The sequence below is a fragment of the Thalassophryne amazonica genome, chromosome 11 (genome assembly GCF_902500255.1).
Source record: "Thalassophryne amazonica chromosome 11, fThaAma1.1, whole genome shotgun sequence".
NCBI classification, from domain to species: Eukaryota; Metazoa; Chordata; class Actinopteri; order Batrachoidiformes; family Batrachoididae; genus Thalassophryne; species Thalassophryne amazonica.
This window is the reverse complement of record NC_047113.1, coordinates 97,688,200-97,702,606: the sequence shown is the minus strand read 5'-3', so window position 1 is coordinate 97,702,606 and position 14,407 is coordinate 97,688,200. Positions and strand designations below refer to the sequence as shown.

The following is a 14,407-nucleotide window of genomic DNA, read 5'->3' as shown; positions in this document are numbered from 1 at the left end:
ATTCTATATTTAACTCATTATTTATTATTTTTCAAATTCTGAAGGAGATTTATCTTACGACTGATGGCTCATCGATCAGCGGCTGCATCACAATGAAGGAGACATGACGTGGAAACACAAATAAATGTGCCGTCCCTTGATGCACAGTTAAGTGATGTTGTGTATCTGAATCAGCCCTGATGACAGTTTGGATATAACAGCTAGTGTAACTCACCACTCTGCGGACTCTTGTCTTGTAGTCAATGTGAAGTTCATTGTGCTTCTGCAGAGCTGCTTCTAAAGACTTTTTCAGATCCAGAGCTCTCCTCAACAGCGGCTGCTCAGCACCTGACTTTGTGAAGATCTAAAACACAATCAGACAAGACAAACAAACTGAGAAAGTGAGGCAGAAATTATACAGATGCAGCCCAAATGAGTCTGAGCTGATCAAATCCTCACTTTACTGATCTGCTTTTTATCCAAAGTGACAGTCCCAGACTGATGGCGGCAGCTTCCATTCAAGGTGCTGTCATGGACACTGGGTGGAATTTGTGGTTCAAATACTGAAGGACACTTTTGATCCACAGATCGGACAAACTACTAGCTAAACTAGTAGTTGTACTGTTAGTACTACTATTAGTAGTACTGGTTTTGTGTGTGCCGGTGCAGCCAAAAAGACAATTTATCTGCTTTTATATCCATATTTGGTTTATGCTGACAGACAAATATAAAAACTTCTTTTGCGGGCTCCCATTAAGGGTCACAATAGCAGATCATTCGTTTTTAAACTCTGCTTCCTAGACCACCTCTACTCCTTGCAGCCTCACTATTCCACCAACATCTCTCTCATTCACATAGATGTACTGTCTTTCTCTGACTTTTGTGCAAGTTTTTGTATTATTTCTCTTTGGTGTTTGCTCATCATATTATGTTCCATTTGTTATTCATTGCATTTTCTGTTTATCAGTTATCTTGTTTATTCATTGCATTTTCTGTTAGCAGTTATCTTGTTTTATTCATTGCATTAATCTGTGTTCACTGAGTTTTGTTTATTTGCGGTTGAACCGATAGTTTGTTTTGCCATTTTACTGTATTCACTTTTCTGTACCATTCAGTTACAGTTCCATTCTAGTTTTAGGTTTAATCATTAGTTTTTCTGGTTTCCCTTTTTGATTTGTTACGGTAGTTCTTAAGTTTGCCCCTTTTGTTTTTGTTCACATTCATTTTTGAACACGTCATATTTCTCAGTTTTTCTGTCACTCACTTCTCTTATTTGCACCGCTTTGTTTTGTCCTCGTGCACACTCTTGCCTTTCTTCTCTCCTCTTTGTTCACTTCACCACACCTGCTTCACATCAACCTGATTAGTTTGCTCCTTATTAAAACCCCCCAGTTCCACAGCTCACTGCCTGCTCGGTTTGCTGGGTTTTTCAAATCCAGTATTGCTGTAATGGTCATTGCTTATAAGGTTTAACAAGCCCTCTGTCTGTTACTCTGTCCACATGTACCGTGCCATGTACTGTAGACACATCATGTGGACTTAGTTTGTACATCATGTGACCTACATCGTAGAAAAGTGTTTCCATTCCAGTTTACCAAAATATGTCTGGTTTTTGTTTTGTTTATTTAATCTCCTAAAAATCCCCTCATGCAAGCATACAAACTTTTTTGTGATATCAGAGTTGTTTCAAACTACGTGATTAAATTATTTGTATTTCAATTTGCAACTTCAAACTGCACAATTTGGAGGGTAATGGAGAAACTGTACTGCTACAGATTAGGAGCATACTCTTTTTTAGAACTTTTACAATTCTAACAGTACCTCGGTTTGGAGCAGCCATGTGTACAGACCTGAATCCAGCTTTGCACAGCAGGAAGGTGCTTGGTCGTAATCAGTTTATGGAGGTCTATCACCGTGGCAACCACTGCCTCATTTTCTTCCGTCTCCTTAATATGAAGACCTGAAAGTCAAAGAACAGTTCCCCGAAAAACAAGGCTGGAAAAAGTATTTAATTCTCTGTAAACACTGGTAATTTCACAAAGATATCAAGCTCCTGCTGATATTACTGACCAACATCAGAACATTTTGACACACAACACTGCCTCTCTGCCTGCTCATTACTAAAACACACACACACACCATTTCTGCCATGTTTGGAGGACAAAGCAAAGGAGTAAAGTCATATTTTAAACTGTGACACTGTAAGGATCAAAGCAGGACGGCAGACAGGCTGACACGATGCTGAGGTCATCTCAGAGGTCATCGTATTTTCTGCGTTACAGTCAAAGATGTTGTTACTATTTTGCCAAGGGCAGTAAATCAGCACCTTCTTGAACCCGTCAACACTCTGGGCATGAAGTTGTAGAGGAGGGTGATACTGTGTGATACTCACCAGGACTGAGACTCAGGTCCAGAGTGTAGGTGTGAGAGACCAGCCCAGTGTTCCGGATAAAGTCTTCTCCATGAATCTCTTCTTCGCACTCCTCCTCCTCATCGCATTCTTCCATTTCTCTCTCTCTCTGCAGTTCCTCCCACTCTGTTTGGTTCTCTTCTCTTTTTTCATCCTCATTTCTTTTCTCTTTCTGGCTCTCTCTATTCCTTCTCTTCTTCACCTCAGCTTCCACTGCCATCTCCACACTCTTTTCCTGGACTTTTTTCTTCTCTCTACTGTTGCTCTCCACCTCTTTTGCACCTTTCTTTCCTTCTATCCTGTCATCCTTGACATCTTTGCTGCAGCATGGCTGTTCATCATCTGGTGGACTTTTGCTGGCTGACTGGGCGAACACGGAGCTGCTACTGGTGGTCTGAAGGTCAGCGATGTCAAAGTCGGGGCAAAGCAGCTTTATACAAGAGTCCAACTCTGTCAATGTGGCCTCAATTTCCTGATGACAATCTGACAAACAAACCATTTGTTAATTGTCAAATAAGTTAGTCATTCTTCAAATCTTCAATTAGTCAATGAAAAAAAGTACAAAGTGCACCAGCTCAAATATGTTGGCTACTGTATCCAGTAGGTCCGTTAGTCCAGGCTGTAATAATATCAGATCGCTGTCTTCTAAGTCAGTGCTCATAAATGGTTTAATGCTGGAACATCAGATACGATACATAGGTAAAATAGTCTTTTGTGAAGCCCATTTTAGCTACCATTTTAACACATGTGAATGAAGCCTGTGGACTAAAGAGCAGCTTCGATTCACAATTCTGTCCTCAGTTTAATGATGGGAACAGGTGTCTAAATGTGAATAATGCCGTCATCTAGTTTTTTTTTTGCCTTCCAAAGCTACTATGAGCAATATAAGCACACTAACAGACATGCCTCATGTTACCTTGTTGATCAAATCTAGGTTTGAGTGGCTCCAATGCAGCTTTTGGCAAACCGTAGCTGAAATTTGGTGTCTTCTTTTAAGAAAGTTTTTCTCTGTGCACTTCACTATAAGCCGTATAAATGGTGATAAAACACACAAAAGTAGCCCAGTACACAGTTCCTCTAATCTAATCTATCCTCTACGCAGGCATAGAATTCCTTCAGAGTTGTCATTGGTAGCTTCTCTCACTCGTCTCCGTGCACGATCACTCACTTTTGAGAACTGCTAACTTGTGTTGTCAATGTTCAAACACTGATGAACCTGACTGTAAGTTCATACGTGTCAGACAGGGGAAAAAAAAATTTAGAGCTGGAAATCACCCATCATCCCTCGCTCAAGCACTCGGTAGTGTCCTCAATCGACTTATCAATCCAGACTCTGGCAATGAATGCAAACACAGCAGACAACCTGACACTCCAGAGACAGCACAGATTGTCGGGTGTTGGGTCATATTGGGGGAGGCACAATGTCTGACACCAAGAACAAATATAACCCTATAAGCTGCATTTCTTACTTTTCTCTGCAGGTGAGGGGGCACAACCGCACATCTAGGCAGCAATGTATGTGGGGCTGCATTTGAGCACTGTTTTATCTTCTGTGAAAGTTTTGCTGGACTTCATTTTTGGTCAGTGTGCATTCAATTTGGGGTTGTTGCTGATACAGCCATCAGATACACCTGCAAGAACACCTCCTGTATAACATTTTATAATATAAAAACTTAAGAATATCACCATCAGCTTTCCTTTTGTATAACCCAGATCTTGGGTGTCAGAGCTCTGCAAGCGTTCTAGTGAAAAGTACAAAGTGGCTTCTTGTAACTCAACAAAATTCATGTGACCTTTTTCAATGACTGAATAGTGCAGCAGATAGTACAAAATAAAAATAAATAGTACAAAAACAGTATATAAAGTGCAACAAGTTACAGGAGTCAAGACACCTGAGACTATGTTTAGGCATTTATGACCCCCGTCTGCTGCCCTTGGCTGATGTGGCTACATTATACAGCCTAATGGCCCAAGGGACAAAATAGTTCTTCACTCTGTCAGTGGAGCATTTGAGGGAGAGGAATCTGGAACTGAAGGCGCTCCCCTGCTTAGATATCACAGAGTTCAGGGGGTGGCTCTGATTGGACAGGACTGCCCTGATCTTGGAGAGTGTTCTCCGCTCCAGCACCCTCTCCACAGAGTCCAGACACAGTTCCACCACAGAACCTGCTTTTTTAATGAGCCAATTCAGCCTGAGAATGTCCTTCTTCCTCGCACCGCCCCCAACACACAACGGCGTAGAAAAGAACACTGGACACGATGCACTGATAGAACATGTACAATAACTTGGAGCAGACCCTGAATGAAGCCAGCCTCCTAAGAAAGTACATTCTACTCTGTCCCTTCTTATAGACAGCATCCACATTAGCTGCCCAGCTCAGCCTGTTGTCCAGCTGCAGCCCAAGGTACCTATAGGTGGAAACCACCTCCATCTCAGATCTGTCAATTACGATGGGATGCAGAGAGGGTGGTACCCGCTTGAAATCAAGCACCACTTCCTTTGTTTGGTGGTGTTGAGCAGGAGCTTGTTTTGCTGGGCCCATCCCACAAAGTCCCTCACCATGCTCCTATACTCCCCCTCTTCACCCCCCTAATACACACCACAATTGCAGTGTCATCTGAGAACTTCTGCATGTGACATGTGTCAAAGTTGTAGTGAAAGTCCGTAGTGTACGAGGTCTGCTAGAAAAGTAACAGACCTTTTATTTTTTGCAAAAACTATATGAATTTGAATCATGTGCACTTGCATCAGCAAAGCTTGATCTTCGTGAGCAGTTGCGTCATTCGCCTGTGGACAGGCTTTGAGTGAGCACTGGTCCTCCCCCCTCGTCAGATTTTCATTGTCAGGAAAATGTCTGAACGATTGGAGCAGTGCTGCATCAAATTTTTTCAGAAAATGTGAGAGACAGCCAGGTGGAAGCCATTTTTAGGCACATTCCACTGTTAAAGGAGATTCTGTAATGAAAGGCGTGCGGCGGAATTCGCGCGTCGGGACGAAGCCGCAATGGCGGAGAACAAAAGCAAGTCCGTGTTGGAAGTCTCACGGAACATGTCTTCCACCATTCAGAAAATTCAGACGGCTTTCGGTGGCTTTTTAGTCGAGTGAGTATCCGAGAAATTGTGGAGAGCTGGGCATGTCAACATGTCCCATGCATCGTGTCCCCTCCAATCGTGACAATGAAAATCCGACGAAAGGGGAGGACCAGTGCTCACTCAAAGCCTGCCCACAGGCGAATGACGCAACCGACAGGCGTGAAAAAACTCACGCATGCACACGAAGGTTCAAGCTTGGCTGATGCAAGCGCACATGATTCAAATCCATATAGTTTTTGCAAAAAATAAAAAGGTCTGTTACTTTTCTAACAGACCTCGTAGAGGGTGAAGAGGAGGGGTGAAAGCACCGTGCCCTGAGGTACTCCAGTGCTGCAGGTCAATGTAGAGGACCTACACCCTACGACCTACACTCATACAAACCTACACTCGTACCTATACTCGGACCTACACTCATACAAACTGTGGCCAGTTGGTCAAATAGTTCAAAATCCAGAGCACGAGGTGGGGGTCCACAGCCATAATGTTAAGTTTCTCCTGGAGAAGGCTGGGATGTATTGTATTAAAAGCACTGGAGAAGTCAAAGAAAAGCATCCTTACAATGCATCCCCCCACATCCAGGTATGTGAGGGCGCGGGACAGAAGGTAGAGGACAGCGTCTTCAACACCCACCCTCTCCTGGTAGGCGAACTGGAGAGGGTCCCTCACTGCCTGCACTTGGGGTCGCACAAACTGCAGAACCAGTCGCTCCAGTGTTTTCATCATGTGAGACGTGAGCACAACCGGCCTGTAGTCACTCAGCTCCCGAGGGCAAGACTTCTTTGGAACTGGAATAATGCAGGATGTTTTCCACAGTGAGGGGATGCTCCCCAGCCGCAGACTCAGGTTAAAGACCTGCTGTAGAGGGTCACCCAGCTCCGCTGCACACACCTTTAGGAGCCTTGGACAGACCCGGTCCGGACCCACGGCCTTCCTTGAATGCAGACGTTGCAGCTCCCTGGTCACCTGTTCTGCTGTGATTGAGGGAGGAGTTGAGGTGGGAGTAGAGAGTAGTTGTGTCAGAGATAAAGAGGCACACAAAGGTACTGCAGGAGAATGTTGGTCAGAGGAGTCTGGAGAGGGCTGTGGGGGTAAGCAGGTTGTTGGGGGGACTGAAACGGTTAAAAAAAGGTAATTCCTCAATTGACCCCGATCTAGCTGCCTATTGAAAATTCAAGTAGGCAGTCAGTTTTTTTTTTTTTTAAAGAGTAATGTCTATGGAGGATTTGTGGTGAATTTGGTGATTGCATCACCATTTGAAGGATTGTTTCAGTCATCTGCTGCACTGGAAATGGTTTGTAAAAATCGTTTTGAGATTTTCAATGTGTGCAATTTCTATCCCGCTTTCAGAAACTCCAGTAAAAAAATGTTAACTATTTAATGTTGTCTATTTGGCTGTGTGCTGAATGAACCCAGAATCACACACATATTTAGTTTCTCTGATATTGTGATGAGGCTTCAGGTGAAACAAAAATTAAAATACAATGCATATTGTTGTCTTCTTTTTTAACTTGACCATAACAGTGTGCATAATCAATGAGTGGACTGCAGTGGCTGTGGGCAGTGCAGCAGAATTTCTGTGCTGGATGAATGATTGCTGCATTTGAATCAATAAATCAATAAATTGCTAATTGTTGAAGCTTTGTAGGTGGAATTCTTTCCCAATCTTGCTTGATGTACGATTTCAGTTGATCAACAGTCCGGGGTCTCCGTTGTCGTATTTTGCGCTTCATAATGCCTCACATATTTTCAATGGGCGACAGGTCTGGACTGCAGGCAGGCCAATCTAGTACCCACACTCTTTTACTATGAAGTCACGCTGTTTTAACACGTGCAGACTGTGGCTTGGCATTGTCTTGCTGAAATATGCAGGGACGTCCCTGAAAAAGACATTGCTTGGATGGCAGCATGTGTTGCTCCAAAACTTGGATGCACTGATGGTGCCATCACAGATGTGTAAGTTGACCATGCCATGGGCATTAACACACCCCCATACCATCACAGATGCTGGCTTTTGAACTTTGCGCTGGTAACAATCTGGATGGTCTTTTTCCTCTTTTGTCCGGAGGACACAACATCCATGATTTCCAAAAACAATTTGAAATGTGGACTCATCAGACCACAGCACACTTTTCCACTTTGCGTCTGTCCATATCAAATGAGCTCAGGTCCCAGAGAAGGCGGCAGCGTTCTGGATGTTGTTGATGTGTGGCTTTCACTTTGCATGGTAGAGTTTTAACTTGCACTTGTAGATGTAGCGACGAACTGTGTTAACTGACAATGGTTTTTTGAAGTGTTCCTGAGCCCACGCGGTAAAATCCTTTACACAATGATATTGGTTTTTAATGCAGTGCCGCCTGAGGGATCGAAGGTCATGGGCATTCAATGTTGGTTTTCAGCCTTGCCGCTTACATGTAGAAAGTTCTCCAGATTCTCTGAATCTTCTCATTATGGACTGTAGATGATGGAATCCCTAAATTCCTTGCAATTGCACGTTGAGAGACATTGGTCTTAAACTGTTGGACTATTTTTTTCATGCAGTTGTTCACAAAGTGGTGATCCTCGCCGCATCTTTGCTTGTGAATGGTTGAGCCATTTGGAGATGCTCCTTTTATACCCAGTGATGACACTCACAATTAGAGTTCTCAGTTCCCAAACGCTTATTGAGTGTTGTTCGAAAAAAGGTGATGTAACACAGTGGTAAACATACCACTGTCCCAACTTTTTTGAAACATGTTGCAGGCATCATTTCAAAATTAGCAAAAATTTGCACAAAAACAATAAAGCTTATCAGTTTGAACATTAAATATCTTGTCTTTGTGGTATATTCAACTGAATATAGGTTGAAAAGGATTTCAAAATCATTGTATTCTGTTTTTATTTAAATTTTACACAACGTCCCAATTTCACTGGAATTCAAATTGTATGATGTTACAAGGCGTTTTTCGCCATGTTGGATTATGTTGTACAAGCGAGCAGCCAGCTGACGTCACTGTGCGTCTCTACTCTGATCTTGTTTTTCTTCTTGTTTAATACTGACATATTATACTGTATTTGTTGTCTTTGTGCTGGTTGATTCTGTTTTAGATACAGCTCCATCCAGAGATGGGAGTGGGTGCAGGCCTTCTTCTTCTGCAGGCCTCCCAACTTGTGCACCAGCATGGACTCCCGAAATTTCCTGTATTGTCAATTGTGTCGGTACCACTTACCACTGCCGTCTGTGTGCTTGCTCTAGGGGTTGGTAAGGTTAGACCTTACTTGTGTGAAGCCCCTTGAGGCAACTTTGTTGTGATTTGGTGCTGTGTGGAGAAAAGATTATGTTGTTTTGCCCCTGTCTTAAAGTAACCCTAATGATGTACTTGTTATTATTACACTGAATTTGTTTTTGTAGCCACTAACGACTGGGAGTGAAGCATGCTGGGGTCATTCTGAACTGGGAGTGAAAAGCTGGGGTCATTATGTTTTTGCAAGAGGAAATAACTTTCAGATGCCTGTTGATTAAAGGAATTATGTGCGCCTGGGAGTTTGAGATGGCCACTCACCCTCCCTTCGCGCACACACTAGAAAAGAGGGGGCAGAGCCATGCTCCGATAGAGTCTGCTGCGGGTTGCGTACGAACGCCCAGCCGGTTGACAAGCGCACTCTGCCGAAGGTGTTGGCTCTCCACCTTAAAGGCATCACGGTAAGAGAGAAAGAGATATTTTATGCGCTGCAACCACTTGTGTTTGATGTAACTGCTTTTGTGGGGAATAAACATACGCCTGTTTGTTCTAGCAAAATGCAGTCTGTGTGATCATTTCTGTGTGCCGATCTGACCGAACCTTGTTTCAAAACAGGTGCTATAAATTAAATACATTGAATTGAATTGACTGGCTGTCACCATGTGCTTCCCAGCAACCCTAACCTCATGCAAGTTGGGGGCAGCCCTCATGTGATCCATGATGTCACCCACGGCCGTTAACATAGACTGTACTGGTCACTACCAAACGTAGTTCAAGGATCAGTAGAAGAGGGGCATGCACAGCTGTGTGTGATCTGAACAGCCTCAGCACTGCATGGCTGATCAGAGTGCTACACATGTGCTGAAATGATGATCAAGTTCCAAATGAATGGATATTTGTATCAGGGGACACTGCTTCAGGTTGTTGTAGTGATGACTGTGAGTCACAGGAGTCTTGATAACTGACGTTGTGTTTACCCTCCATGTCTTTGACGGTCGCCTCCACTTTCTCCTTGTAGATCCTTTCCAGTGTCCGTCGTCTGTCCTCCTCCCTCCTCCTTTCTGCTACCGTCCTGGCCTCAGCATCCTGGAAGTCCACCTGATAACACGAACACCTTACATCACTTGGGTAAGGATTAAGACAAAGTGTGCACTTTGTTTTGATACTGACCTAAACACAGCACCACTGTAGCCAATACACCCACCAGAGCATTTGCTGTCTGTTATTCCCTGAAAGCGAAGCACTGCAGGATCTGATGATCTGATGCTATGTGATTCAGGCAGCCAGCCAGTCTTCTCTGTGTCAGCCTGAACCCATCAGATCTCAGAAACTAAGCAGGGTGGGTCCTGCTTAGTACCTGGGTGGGAGACCTCTTAGAAAGACCAAGGGCTGTTTGTGATTCCAGGGAAAGCTGGAGTTACGTCAGGAAGGGCATCCAGTGTAAAACTTGTGCCAAATACCAATGTGGATCTGTACAGGATCCATTGTGGTGACCCTGAACAAAACAGGGGCAGATGAAAAAAAAACATCACCTTTGATTCAGCTGTTAGTTGTGTAGTTTGTTGGACTGCTGTTGTCTGCATGAAAAGACTGCATTTAGTGTTAAAACACTGTAAACCTGCTCCCTGGGTTCAGCGTGTAGATGCAGCTGGTTAGACACAAAAATGCTTTTACTGTGAAGAATATTCAGGAGAATAAGTAGATGACCGAGCCATCGACCACCCTGAAAATAGTGGCCATAACACCCACCAAAGTACATTAAAATTGTATTCAAGCCCATTTGGTATGAGTACACAGCAGATACTTGTTACTGTGTTCAGGGCTTTACAGTTTAGCTCGTCTTTCATCATCCTGACAGACGCACTGAGAAATCAATGAATGAAGGGAAGCCATTACAATATCACGTTTTTCCACTCCCCGGTTGGTTTTTAAAGACACAGAAAGAAAAATCTGCTGTGAATCTGGCCGACACGCTGTCCCTGTACAATGCTGGGTTTTTGGCCTGTACAGTAAGTCCAAAATATTCTGACTCAACCATAACATTACCAACAAATGCAAAAAATAAAGCAACAACTAAATGCTTCCCATATTCTATGACCTCTTTTCTGTTTATGACATACTATACCGTACATGTGAGAGTGAGAGCTGAAACACAAAATTACATCCTCCATATCTGAGTTACGTTTCACATTTTCTTCATGGAGTTTTGGAAAAACAAGTCTGGCAATATTTCATTTGCGGCTAAAACCACAACTTGCTTACACGACTGACCTTTTTAACCTGTTTCAGAAAATGGTAGCCCAGCACCAGCTTCTTATACACTGACCCATAAGAATTCTGCCACGACTGCACAGTCTGGAGGGCCAGTAGCCGAAGTTTCTTGGCTACCTCTTTAGGAGGAGGGAGGGGCAGGTCTGTATCAGTCTCCACTGTTAACTCTAAAAATTCCTGAAGAACAAGAGGCAAAGATAAAAAAAAAAGAAATATGCAACAACATATTTTAAAGAAAATGGTTTACTGCTCAAGCAAGAAACCATGCAGCTAATAATAGAATAGATAAAAGTTATGCAAGCAGATGCTTCTCCAATCACAGGCAAAGTGGTTTATAACTGTTCCAGAGTTATCCTGGGTGTCTTCGGTGTTAGCTCACTATTCTGTGGTTGGTCACTGTGATTTCACACATGGTGTCGAAATAAAACACTGCTCCTAAGCATCAAGTTCCACAGCACCGTAAAAAACAAGTGTTTAATTACTGCTCATCAACGTACTGTGTCACCGTCTAGAACCAAAACACTGAAAACACAGGGAAGCAGACGGAGTGTCAATCATGTGATCAGTGCGTAGTCCACATCAAGAGTAAAGTATCACTGCAGAGCAGTGTCGTCATATGAAATACAGGTAAATGGACTGCATTTATATAGCGCTTTCCATCTGCATCAGCAGCTCAAAGCACTTTACAATGATGTCTTGCAGTCACCCGTTCACACAAACTGTGATTGTTCACACATTAGTGATGATTTCACCTGGTCTTACAACAATCGACAGATCATCAAGAAGTCCCAACAGAGACTGTACTTTCTGGGAAGACTTAGAAAATTTGGTATGTCAGCCAAAATTCTCAGCAACTTCCACAGGTAATTGAGTGTCCTCACCACTGCCATCACAGTCTGGTACGGTAACTGCACAGTCCAAGACAAGAAAGCTCTCTAGCATGTGATTAAGACCTCACAGTACAACTCTGGGGCAGCCTTCCCCTCACTGCAGACCATTTATCAAACCAGAGTCCTAAGTAGGACACACAACCTCATCAAGGACAGTGCACACCCCCAACACTCACTCTTCACACTCCTACCATCAGGCAGACAATACAGGAGTCTGAAGTCCAGGACTACTAGGCTGGGGAACAGCTTCTACCCACAGGCCATTAGGCTTCTCAATAACTCTCTAACACACTGGCCCATCCACCACCTGATTGACTGTTATTTCACTGTTATTCATCTGCTCATCATTATGACTATCATCCTCTAAGTATTTATAATAACAGCCCTGTTCACAATTTATGCCCCCTTGCACCTTACAACTCCTAGGGCAGCAAGAATGCTGCTTAAAACTACACAATATTGCACAAAATTGTCAATACTGCATAAACTGCACATCCTTTAAACAGTGTATATAATACAATCTTCAGTCTAATAATGTGTATTTTATGTGTGTTGTTTTTTAATCATCTGATGTGAACTTTCGAGATGCAAATTTTCTAGGGAGATTGAACAGAGTAAGAATATCAATGTGTAGTAAACTGCCTTTTTTACTGTGCACATGACAATAAAAAAAACTCTAAACTTAAACACACTCACACTCCGATGTCAGGGTGCTAACACGCAAGGCACTCACTAAACACCAGGAGCAACTAGGGAATTAAGGACCTTGGCCAGGGGTCCTTAGTGATTTTCTGGTCTGGCTGGGATTTGAACAAAGGATCCTCTGGTCTGAAGCCCAACGCCTGAGCACTAGGCCATCATCTCCCCATACTAACACCACCCCAGGTGATACTAAAGGAACTGCAACTCACCTGTCAAGTCAAAATGTTATAATTCTGACATTTTAAGGTGCTCAAAATGCTTTTTGTTCTGCCACTAGATGTCACACAATCTCCATTTTCAGAATCAAAACAAAGCTTCTTTTCTCAGCCTCTCCAACACTCCCTCCACCACATTTGGAGTTTTTTTTTTTAAACAGGTCTCTAATAGATCTCTGCGTGGGATAATACAGACCCATGTGGACTGCAATCCAACCATGTTCTTGGTCAGAGGCATTTTTAATTTCTAATTCTGATTTTTAAACATATTTATGGAAAGTAGCCAGCCATCCACCATCATGCAAAAAAAAAAAAAAAAAAAAAAATTCAACTTTCAACTGGTGAGTAACAAGTGCTGGAGTCTCTTTGTAAACAGGGAGGGGCAACAGTTTCACAGGGTGAGTGCCTGCTTGTGTTGGAGAACTCAGGATGTAACGGTGCACCTCTCTCAAGGTTTGACTCATGCTTTCATGGTCACAGTACGAATCAAATCAGGGTAAGAGCTCCAATGATCCATCGAAATTAATCAATTGAATAATCGACAACTATTTTGATAATCGATTCAGAGTTTTGAGTCATTAAAAAAAAAAAAACATCCAAAGTCTTTGATTTCAGCTTCTTAAGTATGACTAATTTCTGGTTTATTTTATTAGCTGCTTGACAAACAAGACATTTGATGGCTCTGGATCACGTTAATGGTCATTTTTTTACATTTTATTGACCTAATAACTAATTGACTCATGGACAACATAAACCAATTATGAAAATAATCGTTAGCTGTAGCTCTAATCAGGGAACATTCCTGTCAAACAGTAAAAAAAATACAAAAGTTGCAATTAAAAAGATGGAATCATAGCACTTGAAAAGACAGTTTTGTTTTGTTTTTATTTAAGCCAAGGCATTCTGAGGAACATGTGGATCTCCAAAAATCTGTTTTTTCCTCAGGAGTCATGACAATTCAGCACCATTACAATCTACTGCATGAAAAAACATGCAGAAACATGGGACCATAAAGACTTTACACCACTGAAGAGGTCAGCCAAAATTTACAGTCGGGAATAAATCCATTTTGAAAAACAACATCCTCCATTAAAAGAGCAACCCATCACCACAGACTCATGTTCGGTTGGCCAAGGAAAAAGCCATTACTCAAACACCGACGTAAAAGACCTGAGATTTGTCCTAGTGATCAACTCTACACTTTCATCAAGCATTTTTCTCCATTTTTTCCTTTTGTAACATTAAAAATAAATGGCCACTGCAGGTGTAATCGTGACAGTACCTGGAAGTTGTCCACGAGCAGGGTTCTGAAGTGGTGTGATCTGGAGAAGAGCTCACTGGCTATCTGAAATGCTGACAGTCTGATCTCAGCATGTTCTTGGCTGAGCTGTGACATCACTGAGTGGTACACATGGTCAATGTAGTCATTAGATACTCTGGGATGAATGGAAGACAAGAGAGTCAACAGTGATTCACCGACAAGGAGTCAGACCACCAATATATTGATGAAGGTTCAATTCCAGGTGTGTGGTTCAGGCTCCGCCTCTGTGACCTTGTTCAGACAGTTCTTTTCTGTCATGGCTGTGGGACCCGAATGAAGGTCCTCAGGGCCTATGTAAGTTTTGTATA

General features: G+C 42.8%; 1 protein-coding gene across 1 annotated transcript in view; it reads right to left on the bottom strand.

Moving 5' to 3' along the window:
• uvssa (UV-stimulated scaffold protein A) overlaps nt 1-14,407 on the bottom strand; it is a 136,099-nt gene that overhangs the window by 117,439 nt on the left and 4,253 nt on the right. Inside the window, exons 3-8 of the mRNA XM_034180973.1 lie at nt 14,061-14,214; nt 10,972-11,148; nt 9,678-9,798; nt 2,372-2,872; nt 1,830-1,939; nt 59-343 (exon numbers count right to left, since the gene is read on the bottom strand). Coding sequence (XP_034036864.1) covers nt 59-343; nt 1,830-1,939; nt 2,372-2,872; nt 9,678-9,798; nt 10,972-11,148; nt 14,061-14,214 — 1,348 coding nt within the window. The remainder of the gene's footprint in view (nt 1-58; nt 344-1,829; nt 1,940-2,371; nt 2,873-9,677; nt 9,799-10,971; nt 11,149-14,060; nt 14,215-14,407) is intronic.